At 40.7% G+C, this 23,010-nt stretch overlaps 2 protein-coding genes across 4 annotated transcripts in view; one reads left to right on the forward strand and one right to left on the reverse strand.

Moving 5' to 3' along the window:
• On the forward strand, positions 1-13,344 carry FUCA2 (alpha-L-fucosidase 2). 3 transcript variants are annotated; one of them, XM_080584042.1, is made up of 8 exons: positions 583-782; positions 1,857-2,005; positions 3,075-3,262; positions 4,787-5,126; positions 5,758-5,968; positions 7,908-8,098; positions 9,334-9,442; positions 10,850-13,344. In XM_080584042.1, exons 3-8 carry the CDS (start codon positions 3,118-3,120, stop codon positions 10,988-10,990), a joined length of 1,137 nt encoding a protein of 378 aa, XP_080440168.1. In that variant the 5' UTR covers positions 583-782; positions 1,857-2,005; positions 3,075-3,117; the 3' UTR covers positions 10,991-13,344. The 3 variants fall into 3 exon arrangements, with proteins under 3 accessions (XP_080440167.1, XP_080440168.1, XP_080440169.1); XM_080584041.1 differs by lacking the exon at positions 1,857-2,005 and having other exon boundaries at positions 1-782; XM_080584043.1 differs by lacking the exons at positions 583-782; positions 1,857-2,005 and adding an exon at positions 2,153-2,280.
• The window catches only part of PEX3 (peroxisomal biogenesis factor 3), a 20,612-nt gene continuing 9,709 nt past the window's right edge, over positions 12,108-23,010 (reverse strand). The window contains exons 4-12 of the mRNA XM_080584044.1: positions 20,289-20,332; positions 18,778-18,902; positions 17,008-17,074; positions 16,855-16,909; positions 16,440-16,596; positions 15,495-15,565; positions 14,607-14,729; positions 13,336-13,432; positions 12,108-12,898 (exon numbers count right to left, since the gene is read on the reverse strand). Of these exons, the coding sequence (XP_080440170.1) occupies positions 12,815-12,898; positions 13,336-13,432; positions 14,607-14,729; positions 15,495-15,565; positions 16,440-16,596; positions 16,855-16,909; positions 17,008-17,074; positions 18,778-18,902; positions 20,289-20,332 (823 nt within the window). The 3' untranslated portion in view covers positions 12,108-12,814. The remainder of the gene's footprint in view (positions 12,899-13,335; positions 13,433-14,606; positions 14,730-15,494; positions 15,566-16,439; positions 16,597-16,854; positions 16,910-17,007; positions 17,075-18,777; positions 18,903-20,288; positions 20,333-23,010) is intronic.

The following is a 23,010-nucleotide window of genomic DNA, read 5'->3' on the forward strand; positions in this document are numbered from 1 at the left end:
GGTACTGGCAGCAGAGCCGACGTTCAGTCCTGGTGCTGGCTGCAGGCCCCGGTGCTCCCTGCAAGTGGCTTTTTGGGTAAACACTGAGGGAGAAGGCTGGGTGTTTGGGACGGTCACCAGCCATGCATGGCCAGGCACTTCCAGCCCATGGCCATCCTCCTGGGCATGAGGAAGGGCAGAATGTCGACCAAGACAGAAATCAAGTACTCAATTACTTTTTTTTTTTTTTTTTCTTAAAATCCTCCTATTCAGGTAACCCTTGCTGATAGAGCAGCCAAGTGAAGGAGTACTGACGGGCAGGAACACCTTGACTCGTGTGCTTTTCCACACAAGAAGAGGAGAACCACGAGGCTCACTCGCCCAGCCTGGTGGCAGGCAGGGAAGGAGCAAAGTTATGGGAGGGGTGCGCAGATAGCAGCAGGAACCACCCAGGAGGCCGGCACACACCGGGGTAACCCTGGCCGGGTCGAGCCCGATCAGCCGCGGCTGGTCTCGGCCTCTCGCCCCAAGCAGGGGCCGGCCCCGCGGGCAGGAGCCACCGCCCCCGGCCCCGCCTTGCGCCCGGCCCCCGCCCGGCCGCCTGCCGCCGCCATGTCTGCCCCGCTGGGGCTGCTGCTGCTGCTGGGGCTGCCCGGGCTCCTGGCCGGGCGGCCCCGCTACCAGCCCACCTGGGGCTCGCTGGACGCCCGGCCGCTGCCCGCCTGGTTTGACGAGGCGAAATTCGGCGTCTTCATCCACTGGGGCGTGTTCTCGGTGCCCAGCTTCGGCAGCGAGTGGTTCTGGTGAGCTCCCCGCCTCGCCCCCCGCCCCCGAAATGGCGGCCCCCGCGCCGGCGGTAGCGGGGCTTGCCCGGGGAGCAGCGCTTCGGGGACGGGGGTCACAGCCCAAGGGGGTTGTACCCCAGGTGGGGCCGAGCAGAGAGACCCCGGGCTTCATGGCCCCGGTTAGGAAGGGGCTTGAGGCTGGTACGTGCGGCCAGCGGTGTGTGCAGCCCTGGCACTGCTGAGCGGGTGGGCTAGCGTCAGCCCGGTGAGCAGGGGGACCAGAGCTGGAGGATGCTTTTTCTGCAATGTTCGTGAAGGAGATAAAGCATCAGAGGGAGACCACTCAGGTGCCACAGTGAAGGGTCAGAAGAAGCAGGTTGCCCCAGGATCTGTGCAGGACAGGTGTTGCAGATCCCCACAGCCTCTGAGAGGGCTTCGAGCAGCCCTTGTGGAGCCCGTCGCTCCCCGCATTGCTTCCTTTGCTTGGCACACGGCCTCCTGTTTTCTTGTGCGCCTTTTGTGCTGGTGCTTCATTTATGTGGTATTATCCACTTAACGGAAAGCCCAGATCCTTCAAGTAGTTGTAGTTCAAAGGCTGGACGAAACCTTGGGTTTGTTGAGTGCTCGCTGGCTCAGGCCCTTCGGCTGTAGCCATTTGTTTTGCCACCTTCTTTCCGTGCTCTACCAAATACTTCCTGTAGGACTTGGAGTGAGGTGCCCTGCATCATGTACAGTATGAAGGTTAACAACAGCTCTCCAGCAGAGCTACAATAAAGTTTAAATGCAACTTTCGTAAAACAAATCAACTTCCCTGTAAGCAAACCAGTTTTTTGAAGGCAGTGTTTGGCTTATTTTTTACAGAGTTGTGTTTAAGGGTACCAGGAGTTTTTTATTTACTAAGTAATGACTCTGTGGGGTGAAAAAAAGCTAAGTTTTGGATCAAGCCTTACTCTGAGTGCTGTGCTCCCAGAGTAGGATTCGTACACAGATTCAGGCTCAAATATTAATTTTTTTCCTTGTTTTTCTAAAAACAACCACTGGTTCTTCTTAGTTGATAAAGTTGTTTATGTCCCTGTTGCCTCCCATCCGTAGGTATGTATAGGTGTGGAGCTGCTCCAGGGCCTTCTGGCAGCATGCACAGTCAGGTGGCTGAGGTCCTTTGCTGACACCTTCAAAGGGAAAGTCAAAAACCCCAATGGTCACCCAGTCTGCCTTCTTCCCTTCAGAGCTGCACAGCCTTGGTCAGTACAGTTCTAAAACTTAATCCTGTCAGAGCAGAAGTGTTGACAAAGGAAAAGAAGGAGGGATGTTACCTCTCTTTATGCAATTACATACTTTAAAATCAGAGGTGTTTTTTTTTCAGGTTCTTGCATGGAAGAAGACTGTCACAGCCTCTTCTTTTTTCCTTCTTTTTTTTTTTCTCTCATTGGCTGCTAGAGATTGCTTGCTTACGCTGAAGTCTGTTTGGGAAGGTTACAACAAGTTCATGCAGCTGCTGTGGTCATGCAAAGCTGAGGTCAGAGACCAGCTCAGGACGGGAGAGAGAAGCACAATCTGAAACATTCAGATTCTGTTCTTCTTTTTTTTCCTTTTTCATTTAATTTTTTTCTTCCCTTTTTCATTTTTTTCTCTTTATTTTCTTTTATTTTTTTTCTTTTTTTTTTTTTCCTTTTCTTTATCTCACTTTCAAACTGTATTCATTTATGCCTTAATTTGCCAACAGGAGCTTTGCTGCTTGGCTTAATTCATAGGGAGGTGAATGCTTTCAAACCTTGTTCCCCTAAATATTAGCAGTCACAACATATATTGTTAGAAGGCCTCCAGAAATAAGGCTGTTCATTCTGTAAGGACTGTTGCATGATGTCTGTAGAATTCCTCTTTCATTGCTAGGTAGGGGAGAGAGAGAGAGAGCAGTCCGAAAAGAAATAATGCTGTATAGGCAGTTTATGAGCTTTGCCCGTGGTGAGGGTGAGAGACCACCCTCAGGCCACAGCAGCTCCAAACCTTGTTGTGGATGGGAACAGTTGGAGTAGTGACATTACTGGACCAGGACTAGACAAATGAAATTCTGTGACCTTTCCAAAGTGAAATGACTAAAGGGTGCAGAGTATGGGGAAAGAGGACAGAGAAAAGGAAGTCTTTTATTAGTAATATTGCTGTGTTCTGAAGCAATTTATCTGGTTGCCAGTGTCATACGCCTCCAGTGTGCATGTCTCTCAGCATGAACACAAGTAAGAGCTGATCATTTCAATTCTCTCTTCTTTGTCTAAAACATCACCAACATATGTGGTTTTTATCTGTATTTTGTAGGTGGTACTGGCAGAAGGAAAAGAGAGAGCCCTATGTGAAATTTATGGAGGCAAATTACCCACCTGGGTTCAGTTATGAAGATTTTGGGCCACTGTTTACAGCAGAATTCTTTGATCCCAACCAGTGGGCAGATATTCTGAAGGCTTCAGGTGCAAAATATGTGGTCTTAACTTCAAAACATCATGAAGGTAAGTGGAGAGCTTGTGAACGTTAGCAATTGTTGCATTTCTGTTAACTGAAGAAAAATCCCCATGACTTCCCGGCCTGCTGAGAGAGAGAGAAAGAGAAAGCTACAGTTACCTGCCCCAACCCAGCCAGAGAGTTTAAAAATGCCTAGGAAATGTGTTAGAGTCAGGAAAATGCATACACAAAGCTATGGTCATGAAGCTTGCATAGAAGGAAGAGTAGATTGTGCCGTGTTTCTCTTCTTACAGGTAAGACTGCCTGAAATGGTGGGGGCAAGCGGGGTGAGCTTCTAGACGAGTTAATTTCTGAATTAACTAGACGAGTTAATTTCTGATTGTTGTGTAATTTATTGCTCAAGAAAGCACAGAAGTGCATCCTGCACTGTTTCATGTACAGAGAGCTGCTGTGTACAGGCAGTTAACTAGCTTTGTGGGTTTCCCCAGGGAATTTAGCAGTATGTTCCAGGAGTCAAGATGCTCTGCAGAGAAAAGTAAAGAGGAAGTGGTTAGAAGGCAACATAATATCAAAGAAAAGTGTAAAATACTAAGCAGCAATATGAGGGTGCATTTAGTGAATGTGTTGGGGAGATGTGGGCTCAAGAGTTGCAGCTAGTAACAAGTGAATTTTAATCCCATCTCTGACAAACAAAATCCTGATCCTGATGATGCCAGTGGCGTAATTCCCACTGACTTCAAAAGAACCAAGATTCGTTTAGGCTGTCCTGTAGCCTTGGGCGTGAATTTTTAGCTTGTTTGTCTGGTTGATATGATTACACGTTTCCAGTTCACAAAAATACTGCAAGATTCATTAGGCAATGAGCGTGAGGGTGAGAGCGGAGCTATAATAATAAAGTGGCTTAGGTCTGCAGCGCAGTAGTACCTGAAGTGCTCAGGCTGGATAGCTGAATGCCTGAAAAGTTAAATCTCTCCTGATACCTAACGCTGATATTTTAAAAGCTGTTTCAAGAGCTTTTGCACTCTGCTTATATACATGTACTGAGTTGTTCTAAACATCGAGACAAATGACTAGTGAACATTTGCATAAGATGTAAACAGAAGGGAGGAGAGTAGTCTGAACGCAAATGATAGCTTGTGTGTTTTGCAACAGGGAGTGTTTCATCTTCCAGTTGTTGAATGTGTATTCAGAGTTCGTATTTACCGCGTTCCGTGAAACTCTAGTTGCCTCAGAAGTTGCTGTAGTTTTGGTTAATTTAATTGGGACATTTGAATGGAGTGAACAACTAAGAGGAAGGAATAATTATTCTGAGCAGTACAGTACTAGAAAATGCACGTTTATGTATAAAATCTATAAATGTATCAGACATTGTATTCTGATGTTATGGCTACTGCCACAGTGCATAAACAGATTATAGGCATCCTTTATACCATGATAACCATATTAGTACATGTATTATTTTTATTATTATTTTGTTTTCTTTTGCAACATACTTCTAAATCACTTCCCAGAAGGAAGAACCGTTATGTCCCCTCTTCTGCTTTTCTTATCTTTTAATTTTCTTTTTGCAGGCTTTACTTTGTGGGGTTCCAAATATTCTTGGAACTGGAATGCTGTTGATGTGGGACCAAAACGAGATCTTGTGGCTGAACTTGCAACATCTGTTAGAAACAGGACCGACTTGCGTTTTGGGTTGTATCACTCCTTGTTTGAATGGTTTAATCCTCTCTTCTGTGAAGATGCCACCAACGTCTTCAAGACAAGAAAGTTTCCAACCAGTAAATCATTACCAGAACTCTATGAAATTGTGACCAAGTACCAACCAGAAGTAGTTTGGTCTGATGGGGATGGAAATGCACCAGATACTTACTGGAACAGCACTGGCTTTCTAGCTTGGCTGTATAATGACAGGTGTATCATGATGCTATTTTAGCTCCTAATCTGAAATTCTGCTCTGTGTCTAGTTTGTCTCATTTTCTGTGTATTTTGTAGAACCTCTAAACTCTGCTTATGGGGACTTCATTAAATCTTAATTTTCTTGAAACTCAGAGTGCCAAGAATCCAGGTCTTCCCTAAAACTATTGAAGCTTGCTTTAGAAAAAGTCTACTGTACTTTTTTTTTAAACCACATTTGCAAATTCATCAGTTAAGATGGCAATGGTTATTCTACCTCGTCATTTTCTTTCCTAAGTATTGTCTGCTGCGTAGGCAAACAGGACAGGGGGATAATTTGAGAATAGGGGTGCATTGTTTCAACATACGCTGAACATCTGGCAGTGGATACGAAGTGCAGACTGCTTTCTGGCGGGCCTCCTATGAAAGTCCGCAGCGTATTTCCCCAACAATGCCAATCTGGGCTTTTTACTAGCAGAGGATGAGAACTGGATTCCTGAAATTGCACTTTACCTAATAGTAATGAATTAATGGCACAGAAGTCATCAGAAAGTTTCTGGGAGGGACATGGTGGTGGGGAGAGATTATGTTAGCCGTGACTGTAATTTCTAGAATAAAAATCATAAACTTAAGTATTCCTTGCTTTCAGTCCAGTTCGGGACACCGTTGTGACCAATGACCGCTGGGGAGTCGGCAGCATCTGTAAGCACGGTGGCTTCTACACGTGCAGTGACCGATACAACCCCGGACACCTTCTGCCTCACAAGTGGGAGAACTGCATGACCATTGACAAGTGGTCCTGGGGGTACAGGAGGAACGCGAAGCTTGGCGATTACTTCACAATTGAGGAACTGGTGAAGGTACGGTGGGACAAAGGAGTTGCCTCCAACTGCTGGTTATTACGTTAGACTGTACGTTTCAATTATACATCTATTTTAAGGAAAATTATTAATTAAATAATGAAGCAATGAAATAATGTTGTTCATTTGCAGCCTAACAATGGCAGCATGAAATATCCGTGTAATTCTTACTAATTTTATAGAAAATACTATGAAAAATATTATCTAGTAAAAATTCAGTCAGTTTCTTAGAAGCTATTTCCTCTGTGAGGAAATGGTCAAAGACTGATTTGGATAATCTTTGTTCTAGGATTTTGTTTTCTAGTAACTGCACTGTTGAGTTGACAAGAAGCAAACAGCTGCAGTTTCACAGAGACTCCTGTCTGAAGGCTATGTCTCTTTCCCCCTTCTAGCTAGAAATGTTTTATAACTCTTAACAGTCTTTTATCTGGTAGCTAGAAACGTTCCTTCATTCCACTTCATATTAAAAAAAAAAATAAAAATAAAATAAAAAATGAAAACAACCCCCCCAGACATACAGATAGCCTGCGTTAATGGAAAATTGATTCAATTTGCTAGTCTAAGGTATTAAAAAAGAAGACTTGAAGCTTGGAAGAACTGAATGAAAGGAAGACTTATCTTTCGGATAAAATGCATTTAATTGCAAAACTCAGCTAGTGAAGAGGAAGATTGTTGTTGCTTAATCCAAATCTGTCCTTTGTATTGTCCTTGCAAAAGATAATTTCAAACTGAAGTAACCTTTCTTCAGAGGAGAAGGTCTTCAATTCATTTAATAGCTTGTCTCCAGTTGTCTGTTCCTCAGACTTGTGTATCTCAGGCTGATCTCTGGAGGGCAGTGTGGATGGAAACACAAACATTTATGGACTCCCTAGAAGGATCATCAATCTATTTGCAGATTGTCAAGTTCATAACATGGCATTAGTGTAGACTCAGTGCTAGAACGTGTGATCTTTAGAGGCTGAGATTTAACAAAAAAAAAGTATTAGTAAAATTGTCTGCCTCTTTTTGTTTAATTTGCTTCATGGATTAATAGGTCTGGGAAAAGCTCTACTCCAGGATGAACGAACCCTTTGAAAATCTAGATTTTCAATAGGATTTTTTTTTATTAGTACCATGTGCACAGACATGAAAACACATTCAGCCTTCCATCCCCTCTTTCATCCTCTTCCAACCCATTCTTTTAATGGTAGGAACATTTCATCTGAATCCCAGTCTGTGCATTGTGTGTTACAGAAATAGTTAGGTACAACGTGAATTTTACAGGCACTAATGTCTATGACTACTGTGCATAAAAATGAACACCCGTTCTGTCACTGGCTCCATTTGCAAAAGGTAGACTACTAGGAAGATCCTAATAGTACTCTCAGAGACAAGATTTATTCTTTTCTGCATAAATTATTGAGACTGCTTCATTTTCTTCTGAATATTTTATGAAAACTGTACTAAATATGTAAAGCTTCATAGTGTTTTACAGATGTCTCCATAAAACAGGGAGAGCATCAAACAGAGGAAGAATATGAAATTGCTTTTCCCTGCTTCAGTAAAAAATGAAGTGGCATCTACTAGCCCTGTTTTCCTCGCACGCAGAGAAATAATGCTGTAACTGTTCTATGGGGAAATCTCTCATGAAATTGAGAAGTCAAAATGTTAAAAAGTTGTAGGATCTGATTCTAATGTAGATTCAGTCAGACATACTGGTGTGAAAATGTATTTGGGGCTACTTCCTGCCATGCAAACTGACAGTAGAACTTTGTTTTATGGGAGCTTCAATTTTGTATCGACTGTTGGGATGACGTCCAAAGTCTGAGCACGCAGCAGTAACGTGCCTCATCCAATCCATCATTCTGAAGCAGCACACCGGGCTTTAGTAAGAACTTCAAATATATGATTTCATTTGCCGTGACCATATGTTCTGCGTATATGTTTAAAAACATTTCAGCAACTTGTAGAAACAGTGTCTTGCGGAGGAAATCTCCTGATGAATATCGGGCCCACTCACGACGGTCGCATCGCTGTTATATTTGAGGAACGCCTGAGGCAAATGGGTGCCTGGCTGAAAGTCAATGGAGACGCCATCTATGGGACAAAGCCGTGGAGAGCGCAGAACGACACGGTCACACCAGACGTGTGGTAAGGCTCCTGAATCAATATCCAGGCTGTGTACAGCAGCGTGTGTGGAAATCGCTAAATTCTTAATGGTGTGATACTACGGAAATCACCAGCTTGCTTTGTGTGCGCTGAAGAAATGAACCCTTTTGTCTATTTAAGAAACTGCATGGAAGTGTGTATAAAAATGTAGGTGGACAGTGGGTGTCAGAGAATGTAGTCCTGGGATGACGCCAGGGCTGAAAGGAGGGTTGCAAGAGTTTCCTTAATGATCTTGTGCTTATTAGTGGAGCTGGAATCAGAAACAATAAAAAATATTAAATAAAAAATCCAGACACACAAAACTGCTATGAGGTGGTGTTTATCTGTGTAACAGGAATGCTCTCTCTTTAGAGAGGAGAGAAAGGAACTAGAAAACTAGAAAAATCCATTTCTTTTTAAGGTAAAAGCACATAGGAAAATAATAGCAATTGTTTGGTCAGTAAAAAGCTCAGCCAGCCTCTGAGCTCTGCTGTGCCTTTGTGCTTCCCAGCTGCTATAGCTCCATAATGATCCGTGAGGCTTTTGTTCTGACCCTCTTCTCTGCCTCACTCGGCTTTCTTTAGTCCTGCTTCAAGTAAGCTTTTGCTATCTGGCCATAGCCTTGAAATTGTTGAAGGTTTCGTAGAACCACTTTTGAGAAAAATAAAAAAATTGTAACTAAAATGAAGGAAGGTGGGAGAAATATTTCAAACGTATGGTGCAAGATACACAAGGATATAATGTGGATGATGTCTGCTGAAATTCAGTTTTTAAAAAATTAACAATGCCCAGTGGAAGCTTTGTTGTTGCACGTGCTCCTAGGAAATTCTTCAGTGTAAAATCTGTATATTTGTCTGTAGAAGTGAATTACAACATTTTTCTGAATATAACCCACAAGTATCTGTTAATGATTCACCTTAACCCCCCAGATCTTCCTTCTCATATGACTAGGCAGCAGTGAATTATAATAAGCTTGCTAAAGTTACTACAGATGTTTACTTCTAAGTAAACTTCTTTAATAATCTCTATTACCTCCAGTTTGTCAGCATGTGTTTTCAAGGAATAATACTTTAATAAAGGGTATAGACCATATGAAGTGAAGGTTATGCATGTGAAAATGTAATTAATGCTGACTTCGCAAATCATTTATTTTCCAGTCTTGAAAGCATGATACAGATTGCTTCAGAAAATTTACAAGGAAAGACTGAAATGTGTTTCTGTTCCCCATTTCCAACCAGGTACACATTCAGACCCACAGATGGTAAAGTTAATGCCATCTTCCTTAACTGGCCAATCTCTGGGACTCTGGAACTTGGTGAGCCACAGGCTAAGCTTGGAGAAACACAGGTAAAAAGACTCTTCCCACCCTGTGTTTAGAACAGAGAGGTTTTTAACACATTACGAGAAATGAGCATACTCTGAAGGGATGTGGAAAACAACTCCAGGATTTGTCATGTTCCATCAGTGTTTATTTTAGTTTCTGGCATCTTTGGGAATGCATACAGAGTACTTTGGAAGAGACCCAGCAACATGTTCTGGGACCTTCCTTGTCATAGTCCTCCCAGTGGGATGTTTCTTCTTAAAGTTAGACTGAGTTGTTGCTGGGATATATCTTAGCTTTCAAACTAAGGATCATAAAAAGAGGCTAAATATCAGGAAAACAACAGGGCCACCTCTCTCATTTCCACTGTAGAATCTACCCCAGGATGACCTTTCTTTATAAATATCCACTCTCATGATACTGTAATTGCTGTAATGGTCCAGTGGTTTCATGTGCACAAAGGGAATGCACCCAGAGGTTTCGGTCGCCTGGGAGTATAAAACAGTTACTGGATGTGACTCTAAATGTGCACTTCAGAGCAAGCAGGGGTCAGAAGCTGAGGATGCTGATACCACACCTCCAAGTAGCCTGACCCATTAGAAGCAGAATTATAGAGCAGAACACGTGGTGCTCAGGACTTAATATCCACACTACTGCACTTAAAGGCTTTGCTTTGGCTTAGGTCAGTTCTGGTCTCACGCCCTGGATGCCCACTAGCTGTTGAAACGCATTGTGTTTTTCTGGATTGTGGCTTCTCGTATGGTGTCATCTGAAAAAATACCTAATTTCCAGTGAGATGGCTCTGTGAGAAGGTGAAGAGAGTCACTTCAAGAACACTCCAAACATCGTGTAGAATACAAATGTAGATGTATCTTGCATTTTGGAGAGGCACCTGGACTATCTGTGCACAAAAAAATCTTGTTCCTCAGGGGCAGAGACATTTTCAACTGTTTCCTTAAGCTGCTCCGCTATTTTTAGCATTTCACAGTAGCTAGCGTACAAGTCTCCCTGCAAAACATTGTTTTTAGTGGGGCAGGTTCTTCAGGTCAGCTCTGAAATGTCTGGCTGCACTCTGTAAGAAATGTTGATGCTTATTCACAGCTACAAGCTCCACCACAGGAAACAGGCATTTCATAACCTGCCTACCTGCTGAGACCCAAATCCCATCCCAAATACTTCTGACAAAGGTTTATGTACCTTTTACAGACCTACGTACTGATTTAGACAAATTATCGCTAGCTTTATTACTTACATACCTACTTCACAAATCTTTTTCCTTTACTTTTATTCATTGTCTTACATTAATTTGGTTGTTAATAGCATTTATGGATAATCAAATAGTAGTGACGGAAGAACACTTCCCCTGATGAAAATGCAATTATATGCACTTTGAAAAGCCATTGTTCTAATTGTACTGCCGGTTCCTATTTCAGGTGAGGCTTGTTGGCTACAAGGAGCCACTGAAATGGATTGCATTAGGAGAAAAGGGACTGATGATAGCTCTACCTCAGTTAACACTTAAGCAACTGCCGTGTCAGTGGGGCTGGACCTTGCAACTGACTGACATAAAGTGAGCCGTACCTTGGAGCCTTAGGTAGTAGGGTTTGTTTTTTCCTGCCCATCTTCTTCGCTGCACTGTTTTTAATTCTTATTTGCTTGACTGAGAAATATCAGTAACAGTCTATCTTTATTAAAAAAAATAAATTGTAAAAGGTGGAATGAAATGAACCTCAAATGAAATCCAGCACTAGATCGTTATGTCTGTGTACAACTTGCTTCTTCAAACTTGCGTGAATAACTGAGCATCTACCTTGCCAAGAAACTGGCCAAAAAAAAAAGAGGTCAAGTTGAAAAGGAGGGAAGAATAAGGGCAGTAGATGTTTTTTTTTAAAGCGATGAGACAGAACAAAAGCTAGATCAAGCTCATATGCAACGGATCAGAGAGCTGCACACCTAAGATAGTTGTACACCTTCTTTAAAGCAAGAAATCTAACTTCCACAAAACTGCAGTGTGAAAACCTGTCAGTTTTAGAGAAAAGAATGAACTTCCCCATTGTTTGCTACAACCGGTGGCTGGTAGTTTCAGATGAGCTGAATAATGCATCTGCAAGAACAATCTTATGAAGGTGAGAAATTCATCACCAATGCATGGAGGCAATGCATATGTACATCTTAATTTCTTTATCATGAGAATCACTGATTTTACACACTCCTACCTTTGAGTAATTCTGTCTATTGAGTAAGGGGAAGTTCTTTTTCTGTTTTGTATAATTTCATAGGTTAAGGCTGACTCCTGTTTACATCCATTGTTTTTACAGTTACCAGGGTGCCTTCTGTGGACTACTAAACAATCAAAACCCCCATATATTTCAACAATATTTTTTTTTGAGAAATAATGAGGAGTTGCTAGGAATCCTCAGCTTTGGCAGGAAGACAGCATCTTAAGCAGAGAGTGGATTGTGTCCAATTTGAAAAATTCCCAAACTCATCATGTGTCAGGATTAGTAATTGTAGACCTGCTGCAATGTGAGGTTTGCAAAAAGGGGGAGATACAGGACAACAAAAAGCATGAATAGTTTTACATAGACTTATTTTCCTGAGTAATGGTAATAAATGCCCAACTATTACAGATTTTAAGTAATGGGCCAATAAGGTATTGCCTTTTCTGCTAGTAACGTTATCACACACAAATTTTACATTAAAATATTTTATTACAATACAGACAATTGGGCTCAAAATTAATACAAATTAAGCTAAAATATTTACAAGTTAATGTGTACAGTGTAGCTGTTTGAACAGCATAAACAAGAACTTCTAAAAATCCACATTCTTTTAAGTAACAAAGAGAGCACCCCCCCAGCCTGTTCAAGAGGCATGTGCATCCGTTGGCAAAGGCTTTCTGAAGAATGAGAAACCCTCTGGAATAACATTTGTAAAGTCAAGGAAAGAAGAGTTTTTCTTCACAGAAAGAAAAATCTGGCGGAAGAATAGAAAAGCCGTACTTCATACTGCTATTCTTAGATCACCGTCATTCGTGTTTTTCCCAAAACCTAACACACCCCAGACAAACAAGTTATTTTTTCTTAAATATCTTGTAATACTGCCACCAGATGCCTTCCAGATGCAATAAAAATAATCAAATGAATTATGCAAGAGTTTAACAACTTTTTAATAGAAAAGTCTTTACATACAGTGATTCTTTCAACAAGAATATTTTTAATGGGTGTCTGAAACAGAATTCTATTAGATAGAACAAATATGGGCTCGCTCCCAGTTTTTTCAGTATGTTCTTTCTGCTGGTCTACCACTCCTACACCGTTACAAAATTAACCCAAATCTCATCAGTAGTCACACGGGCTGTGTTATAAATACATGATCTATTCCTATTAGTGCGCAGCTCATTTCTCTAGTTGCTGAGGGGTACTAAAAGCTTCGTAAACATTAGCAGCAAAATCTTTCACTTGTTCCATCATCAATAGGTCCTGGAAGAAATTTAAGGAATAAATTTGCTTAATCAAAAACACACCCACCACTTAATCAAAAGCACACAGCCACTTCTCTGGTTTTGCTGCAGTACATGATTGCACTCCTCATGAGAAAAGCACCTGGCACTCCCACAGAGATTTAACTCAAATTTCTTCCATTAGAAAGGTTGATGAAGAGAACTCCAAATAGAACAAAGTTGAGACTTTTTTTTTTTTTTTTTTTGCTTCTGCACAGTTTAGTACAAGGAAGAGATTCCACGAGAAAAAAGAAACATCTTTTTGGAAGATACAACTTTACAAAAAGTTTAAGTTATGCCAGTTCCTACTTTTTTTTTTTCCTAAGCCATTGAAATTAAAGTGTGGTATGCTACCTAAAAAGAAATGTACATCTCAAAATTTTATTTGGGATCTTTTAAATAAAGTATGATTTTTACCTGAACAAAGTGACTGGGTGTTTCACTGCATACTGAATGGATCTGTCCATTTATTATTGGAATTATCTTGGCTAAAGGAAGACTGACACTGGAAAGACTAGAAGAGAACAAAGATATTGACTTAGACCCACTCTGATATCAGTAAAACTACTGAACGGTGATTATTACAGTTCTAAATAATTACTACTTCAAAAGTAAAAGTTTGGAACAACTTAGTTTTGCATAGACCACAAACTGGAGTATACAAATGAAGGTTTTGTCCCTATTAAGTCTTTCACTGAATACAGAGAACTACCAAAGGAAATTTTATCTTGCCTGTTCGTGTTCCTATCACACAGTTCCACGCTTGCGTTGCACGCAAGGGAAACATGGTTTAGCTGCAGCCTGTGTGTGTGTAAGCAGTTGTTAGAAGTGTCAGTTTGCCATCTCACACTCTTTCAAACTCAAAACCAAGAGAGAGCCAACCTAAAGCCTTCTGGATATTCTAAGCATTGCAAATAGTCTACATTTAAATACAAACTTAAGACTCAAGAGCCATTAGTTATTAAAATAAACATATATAAGCTAGTTATTATTCAAAGTCTTCATTTTAATATTCTAGAAATTATATCTCTAGGATTTGAACTCAGCTTTCAGATTTCTAGCACACTGTACTGTTTTAAAAGCAAGTTAACTTCAGAATAAAAGCTACATTTTTACAGTCTTTTGGGAAGAGGCAGAAGATCCTGAATGTTAGTATTGTTTTCAGCATACCAGTCAGAAAACAAGAACTCTGTAGGTACTTATGCTTACATATAGTTGGAGAATATGCCCAACTTCCTTAAGAATTCCAATAATTAACAGTTAGAAAGCGGGGCATACAGAGCTATCTTTCTCCTGGCCTCACTGGGGAGTACTACAAGTACATCTTTCAGTAGTCACCACCAGTGGTGTAAATCCTCCACCCTAGCAAGGCAGTCTGCTCGTACAGCGCTAGGAAACACTGCTAAGTATAGGTCTGCCGATTTCTGTTGTTACATCTGCAAGTTATGGTGGGGAAGGTACCTCAGGAAAATTCTAGCAAGCTCGTGGTTGAGAAGAAACATGCAGTAACTCCTAGGTCTCTGCTTGACTGAAGTGAGGGGATGGTATTTAGTCTTGAAAAACAGGAAACAGAAGTCTTTCCAGCATGAGAACTTCAACAAGGCAAGGAAATCACTAGCTCTTTTTAGAACTCACTATGAGGCCAAAAGACTTACTATGTAAGAACCACAACAAAAGCAGACATTTACCTATTTACAGAGCCGTTCTGAGACAGGTCCTGTTCAGTAGGTCTAAAGAACTCCGCCATGTTGTCCAGCAGCTGACTGAATCCTCTGTTTAAACACGTGCTCAAAACTGTACTGAAGTCTGGACTGAAAAAGTAAGTAAGTGCTGTTTTCATTCCTAGGATTCATTTTTTCATTCCTAGGATTTATTTTTCCAAACTAAAAAACCCTGCAAATCTCAAGAGAGACCGGCTCCCCAAGTGTCTCCACAGCAAACCAGTCAACAACCTGAACTGTACCCTCGAGTTACTAAAAGACATAAACCTAAAGCATTCCTCACTTCTCTATTTCTTACTATGCAGTAACATAGAAGGGACCTGTCCTTAAAACGCCCCAGATCTCTAGCAGTTAAATTCTAAGAATGTTTTGGCTCAGCTCACTCCTGTTCAATGCTTACCATAAAAGCCTCACTGCAGTAGCTCCTGTCGAAGGATGCATACGACCATTCATAAAACCATGCATTAAAAACAAATTCTGATAAGCCAAAACTGGTGTTCATTTTATCAGAGCAAGTAAATGCAATAAAATTACTCTCAATTTACCCTGGTATAACAGAAGAGAAGTACTCCTCTGTTCCTACATAAGTACAGAAAGTGTGAGGTAGAGATAAAGGAAAGATGTCCTCATCATCTTATTAAGGCAGGATTGCTTTTTATAAATGAATTTCAGAACACTCGTATTTTGAAAATCCCAGCCTGCGATTAGTGAATATAAATCAATATTTAATGCGGTAGCTGAACCGTCACATTTTGCAAATGAAAGTTCACCAGCTTTTTATATGACACTAACTGTCTTATATAAACTATAGTTGCAAGGAGGAGTTTAATATGCATAAAGAGTATTTCTGCATACCTTTCTAGCATATCTCTAGTTTCATTAAGTAGCTTAATTGTAGCAATGTCTCTTTCTGTGAGTCCACAGGCCTGGAAAAAGCAAAGACAGATGCTATTTAGTGAGAAATATATTGGCAACTCTAAGAGCAGAAGTAGAATAGTTTTGCACCATGGAATTAAGTCAAGATGATTGTTAAGTCAAATCTATTTAAAAGAAAAGATTTGTGATAGTAAATCAGATTCTTTAGAATTTGTGCATGTGCACAGATTGCTGTTTTTTTTAGTACTAGCAAGAAATGCCAGACTAATCAAGCAGGATATGTTTTCTACTTTTGACTACCAAAACTGACATAAACACTGCATGTTAGCATAAGTTAATGGATTAATGCATGCGGTCACACAATGAAGCCTCAGTTTCATCTTTATACCAGCAATAATACAAATTAAGAACAAGTTTTCACCAAGCAGTGATGTGGCTGGAGACAAACACCTTCAGAAAATTTCAGAAATTAGTGTTACAACTGAGATTAGATACGCTTCTCTCTTGACTCCAAGACTTCATTTTCCAGCCCAAAACAACCAAAGACTCCGGCACACCATCACTTTCTTCCAGCAAAGCGTCTCTCTCAGAGATGCTACAATTGGCCACGCTCGTTGCTGGTACACAAGTACAAGGTAATGCAATTTGGCTTAGGACTACATTAAGCTGCACTGTGTTACAGCATACGTCACAGACTGAAAGCAACTGATCTGGCGATGTTCCCGAGCTCATCGCTGACGTGCTGAGGAAGACCCTTGTTTTCAATCGAGTCTGAAGAAGGTAAGAGATAAGGACACTTGACTTGCAAAGGAGGAGGCCCGGTCATTTATCAAAGATACAGTTACCATGGTGCAACTGGAGGACTGTTATGCACCCCTCCTTCTTCAAAATAAACAACGGCAGATGAAAAACTGAAACAAGTACCTGGGTAGCCAAGGGGTTTTCTTCATCTGGCATCAGATAATGACATAAGGGAGAATAAGGTGCACTCTGATCTGAATCTTTATGTTCCACTACTTTCCTGATATCTTTAAGTTTCTGTTCCAGCTCCAGAAGGGAAAGGGCATGCTTAAGGGAAATACTGGAAAGGAAAAAGCGTTAATTTTGCAGCCAACATTGTAATGATGCATTGTTTATCTGCTGATGATATGCTCAGAAATAACAGGATCCCAATCTGCAAAGTTGGTTTGCAATGTCAGGCTCTCAGCCTGCCAAAATCTTCGCCTGAATAAAGTCAGTAATGCCTCCCTTGGTTTTGATTCTAATAAAACTCATTGTTTTGGGAACTGTCATCACAGTAAAGATGAAAAGTTAACCACAGAAAAATACAGACTCTTACCTTCCAAAAACTTTATGCACAGCTTGTTTAACAATAGTTATTAACTCAGTCAGTCCTAGAACAAGAAAAGTGTCAGAATTATTCTAAGGTTTCACTCAAGTCTAGAAAAAAGTAGCATTTTGTAAGCGCAGTCGTTTATAATAAGCACCATACCATCTCCTAAAAGGTGCTGAATACTTGATAAATATTGCTGCTGAACTTCAGGGGGAGCTAGCGGTGTCTGTGGGGAAAAAGAAAAGTTCTGTGACACGTCAGCAGTAGACAACAACACAAAATCAATTTCAAACAGGTTGCAAACACTTTCCTTAATATTTTAATACCATGTAGCAGATGGATTCCCCCGTTATCAATGCAGCTCTAGAAAACAACTACATTTGGTTTCTCTGCTAAAGAGAGGTTCCTTCTTATCACAGTAGTTTCAAAACAGAATAAGGAGATGAAAAATTTCTTCAAAGAAAAATTGAGATAGAGGACATCAAAAATAAATCATGACTTCCCTGTCAGTTTGCTGTGGCCATCCTTCCAATCACATGTGAATCATCACAGTCAGACATGTAATGACCAAGCACCTGCCCATCCACCTACCAACTTTTTCTTTATACTCAAGCAGACTGCAAGGAACAGCAGGACGCTTTTCAGAAGATCCAGATATGCACTTACAGGTTGTCATATTTGAATTGGGAGACCAGAGTCCCAAACCATCTCCTCTCTCACCAGTTGTAGGCTGTAGCTTCTGATTCTCCCTTCCTGCCATCAACCTGTAGGTCTTTGAGTTCTGTGGCATCACTCTCTTCCATACTATAGACATCTCTTCCATTTTTGTAGCACAGAAGAATTTTAAGATTCTTCTTTCACTTTTCATTCATGTAGGAAAGTCTCTTAAAAAACTGTATTGCAAGTAGAATGAGACCCTCCATCATGCTAAGAATTAAACCTGGTGGAATAGGATATTTAAGCTCAACCCTAACCAAAGCCATAGAAATCCGCTGACGGAAAAGCAGCTTTCAGGAACTGAGAGAGGATCCCAACTTGCTGCAGCAGAGCGCCTCTGAGTTGATCCTGTCAACCCACTCCTCTACTGGAAAAGTGACAGAAAGGAAACATTTCTACTCCAGATCCTCTTGCCTAAAAAAGCTTTTTCGGACTTTACAAAATGAAACATGACCTCCATCATCTCTGGCCTCCCTAATGAAAGCTTTTCTAAACCCTCAGACCTGCCTTCACATGCTGCTTTTCCTTGACTTTCAGCAAGAGATATCACAGAGGAGCTTATGACAACTAATCAAGATTTGCACCCATTATTTTCAGGTGATCTGTTCAATAATTTACAAATCTTACTGTGGGTATTTGCTTACTCTAGGATTTACTGTTATTGAGCAATAGGTACAACATGTAAACAAAACCCATTCTACTTTGCTTGGCCCCATCAAGAAACATTTAGGTAAATGACCTTTTGGAGTTAAAACTAGTCAAAATTTCTAAGACAATGATTTTCTTTAACTCCAGAAAAAAAATAACTGGGGGAATTAATGTGCAAGCTATGAAGAGCTAAGCATTTATACATACTTGCTTACATATCTTGGATCATTCATACAGTATTACTGTTTCACAAAAGACTAGTGAACGCGAAAATTATTTTAGTTTGGTGTTCAGATATGAAGAAGCCTTCTTTAAGCAATATAAATGCAGACAAAAAGGTATTATTTGATATTGCTAGTATTTTGTAAGCAACAGTATCACCAAATCATCCAAATTTAGAAACTCTAATAATTTATCAGTATACCTTACTATCAGTAATGCTTTCACATCTTCCACTCTTAGAAAACGCTCAGTTTCATTCAAGCTATGCCCTTTTTATCAAAGTAATTCTTTCACCTCCAAGAATGTGGAATTTCAACTTTTCAAACAAAACAAGAAACTTACTGTGCCGTTCTTGCAGACTGCAGCATTATCTAGGTAGATGTAACCGCCAATAATATTTAACTGGACTCGCAAAAGAACTACTAGCATACAGGTACTGTACACTGCTACAATACTTCTTGTGAAACCTTGAAAAGAGACAAAAAATACTTCAAAGTCAATGAAAAAAGTGTGAGTCAGGAGGAAGAGTACTCTCCAACACTCAAGAAGTGCTAACGATTCTTAAATACATAGCAATTTCTCTCATTGGTTGTCATAACACGTATTTTCATAACACACCCAAAACGTTCATGAGTCTAACATGCACAGCAGCTACAGCTAAGGTGTTGTTCCATCTAAATCCAAGAATCATAGAATATCCCAAGCTGGAAAGGACTCACAAGGATCATCTAGTTCAGCTCCTGTCTCCACAAAGACCACCCAAAACTCAGACTACATCTGAGAGCACTGTCCAAACACTTCTTGAACACCATCAAGTTTGCTGCCATGACCACTTCCCTGGGGAGCCTGTACCAGTGCCCCAAAGTCCTACATTAGTATAATTTAGCATGTTACACAAGTAATTTTGGAAAAAAAAAACCAACACTGTACAAGCTGCTCCAGAAGGTGCATCATGTAGCAGTGCCGTCAAATCCTCCTTCGTTATTAGGCCACGAAATACACAGAGTATGTTAGCCCTCATCATGCAGTCAAGACACAGAAGGCATAACAGCAGTTTCAGAGAAAGAAAAATGTTACCTAAGGCAGAAGCAGATAATATCTACATAAAGAAAATGAAAATGAGCATCAGCTACCAGCCACCAGATAGCAAAGGATGTGTGGAAGTGACAAATAAATTTGGATGAGCACTGAGTAGCAAGGACACAGGAAAAAACAAACCAGATCAAAAGCAGGATCTATAGGTGTGTTGTGAAAAGAAGATAACTCTAAGGAAGGAAAGAAAACCAGAGAGGCAGTGGTGGTGGCGGGGATAACAAATGGCACTAAGGAATCAAAAGTAGTGAACAAAAAAAATAACAGCATCTCAGTAATATTTCACTGCATAATTATCTGACTTCACTATTATTGTTTTCCTTCCACTGCTTCCACCAGCCAGTACATAAGATGATGAACGACAGGGTTCATAACCACTGCTGTGGTGGTTATCTCAAACAGGCTCAAAAAGAGAAAACCACTGGCCATATAATGGCTGGCCTGCATTTCTGAGAGATGTGATTTTTCTGTGGTGGTACAGAAAGTCTGCACAAAGTTTTGTTGAGCAGGATAACATGAGGGCCAATAAGATTCTTCAAGGTGGTTTTTGAGCATCTGATTTCCCTGGGGGATATTAAAAAAATCCTTAATGAGGAGCTTTGGCAGAGCGTGGAGGAGTTTGCTATGTAGTATGCTACATTATCTTCGTATCTACTGAAAGGACGACTCACTGTAGTGTGAAGTGCGCATTTTAAAGGGTATAAAAGATTTTAAAATTTATATTAGACATTATGTAGATGTAATCTTTTATTTACACTTACTTATTATCTTTAAATCCTCCCATATTTCTAACTTGTTTGCTGGCCTGTGGGAAAAATAAATGCAAATATTAGCCATTGTATATTTTACTTGGAAATTAATAAACATTAAAATAACTGCAGTGCTCTAAGGCAAGTTCGTTTAACTATTATAATTATTCACATCAGATTACACCTACATTGATTTGCCTCATTCAAGAAAACAGTACATAAACTATGCATTACGAAGTCACAGGAAAAATATTCACATTTCAATGCGTAAGTATAGTGTTTATTGATGCCAATTACATACAGTTATATTATCAATTTTGAGTTCCTACGTTAAGCAGTTAGAAAAAGCCCACTGATGGTACAAAGCAGTAAGTCTTTTCTGGGGCCTTGATCCTGGGTATATTTAACACAGACTTCGGTTCAGTAAGTATGCACAGGTAATCTGCTTGTGCGTAAGCAGCACAGGATCAGAATTTCTATCCTACTTTCTTACAGGATTTACCATTGCCTGGCTTTCTATTAAAGTTCAGACTTGATCACCTAAGAACAAATAGATCATGACCATCTGTGGAAAAGGAGTCTTGCACTACCCACATAAATGCAAGGGTTTGTTCTTTTCTTCTCTTGAAAAACATTTACCTTTTTGACCTGACTGATTCCTAAGATTATATATATTCTGCAGTCTAAAAGCAAGACTGCAGATTGTATAGAATCAAAGAATATCCTGAGTTGGAAGGGATCCACAAGGATCATTGGGTCCAGCTCCTAGCTCCACACAGGACCACCCAAAAAGCAAACTCTATGGCTGAGAGCGTTGTCCAAATGCTTCTTGAACTCTGGCAGGCTCGGGGCCGTAACAACTGCCCTGGGCAGCCTGTCCCAGTGCCCGACCGCCCTCTGGGTGCAGAACCTTTCCCTAACCCCCAGCCTGACCCTCCCCTGTCCCAGCTCCATGCCGTTCCCTCGGGTCCTGTCGCTGTCCCCAGAGAGCAGAGCTCAGCGCCTGCCCCTCCGCTCCCCTCGTGAGGGAGCTGCAGGCCGCCATGAGGCCTCCCCTCGGCCTGCTCTGCTCTGGGCTGAACAAACCAAGGGACCTCAGCTGCTCCTCGTACGTCTTCCCCTCTAGACCCTTCACCATCTTTGTAGCCCTCCTTTGGAGGATCTCTAACAGCTTTACGTCCTTCTTGTATTGTGGTGCCCAAAACTGCACGCAGCACTCGAGGTGAGGCCACACCAGTGCAGAGCAGAGAAGGACAATCCCTTCCCTCAACCAGCCAGCCATGCTGTGCCCAAAGCACTCAAGGACATGGCTGGCCCTCCTGGCTGCCCCGGCACACTGCTGGGTCACGTTCAACTTGATGTCAACCAAAATGCCCAGATCCCTTTCTGTGGGGCTGCTCTCCAGCCTCCTGTCCCCTAGTCTGTGTGTGTATAAAGACATCTGGACCACCTAAGACGTATGACATATTTAAAACTACTAACCAGACACAATTTTAACAATACAGCAGCAGAAGCAGAGGTAAGAGCAAGCTAACCATCCAAGAAATTTAATCAACCATTCCCTTCTGTTAAACACTGTTAGTAAAGAATGGCTACTGGATCTCTATTGGGGAGGAAACAATTTGTGAAAGTAACTTAGGGAAACATTTGGTAATTTCTTGGGATCAGAAGTAATACTTAAATATTTAGCACAGATGGTTCAGATTAACCTGTGCTTAGATTGTACAGTAACATAATTTATTAAAGAACACACTTTTCATTAGAAATCATTTCTCCTTACAGGCCCAGTTAACCATTAAGCAATGGTTTTATCTTTCTGAAACAAACGTATGTACTTTGGCATTTGTTTGACCATTATATCAATTACATAAACAATTAGTTTTTAAGCTCATTGCTATCAAATAAGGCAAATGAACAGATATTATAAACTATTAAATCTTTTAAAGCACTATTAAACTCCAGAAAGTAGAGAGAGAGCAAAAAAAGATAGCTAGAAGAGATACAAGAAGGATCCATAGCACGTACAAGGACAGTTTACACACCTTACATTATGCAAGCAAAATCAACAGTTTTAAAAGCCATTCAAAAGCCAAACAAAGAGTTAAAAAAAGAAAAAAGAGAAGATACAGTAATACTTCTGTAGGTGAAACACATGACAGGACTCAAAACTACACCTTTTACTTATAAGTGGTAAGTTTTCCATGCCAACTGAAGCAAGACAAAGAAGCCAGTGCATCAACATCAGCCAACTACATTTCCACCCATTATGTCAAAACATACTTAGAGCTCATGCTTACCAAGCTTCTCCTCACAACATAAGGCAACAACCAGGTAACAGCTTAATACTGTGAGTATTAAGCCTAAGTGGAAATGGATATTTTAGTCTTCATTTGCTGCAACTGACTAATACTCAGCTGCTACTCAACTTTTATTTCACATTTCTTTATTTGGAAAACCATTATCAGCTACAGAAGCAAGGCAGGAAGTAATGCAAAAATAAACTAGAGGTTTGGAATAAAGCTTAGTGTTGAGTAAGTGGGAGATAGGTAACACCTGCAAGACTACAGCAGCAACTACTTCACGTGATCTCACTCAATAACATTGCTTTGAGAAGAGGAGGAAGGCAGACAGAGCAAGAACATCAGTGGTCTTGTGTGGTGCTCCCTGTTTAAAAATTTCTCTGGAAGACTGACAGTGCCCAACCTAACCCTGGCCATACCAAATTACTAAAACA

The sequence above is a fragment of the Anser brachyrhynchus genome (assembly GCF_964034855.1).
Source record: "Anser brachyrhynchus genome assembly, chromosome: 3".
Taxonomy (NCBI): Eukaryota; Metazoa; Chordata; class Aves; order Anseriformes; family Anatidae; genus Anser; species Anser brachyrhynchus.

Coding starts and splice junctions, on each gene's coding strand:
- FUCA2 (XM_080584041.1), top strand. CDS start 592: ATGTCTGCCCCGCTGGGGCTGCTGCTGCTGCTGGGGCTGCCCGGGCTC. Junction 783..3,074: donor TTCGGCAGCGAGTGGTTCTG/GTGAGCTCCCCG, acceptor TGTATTTTGTAG/GTGGTACTGGCAGAAGGAAA. Junction 9,443..10,849: donor CTAAGCTTGGAGAAACACAG/GTAAAAAGACTC, acceptor TTCCTATTTCAG/GTGAGGCTTGTTGGCTACAA.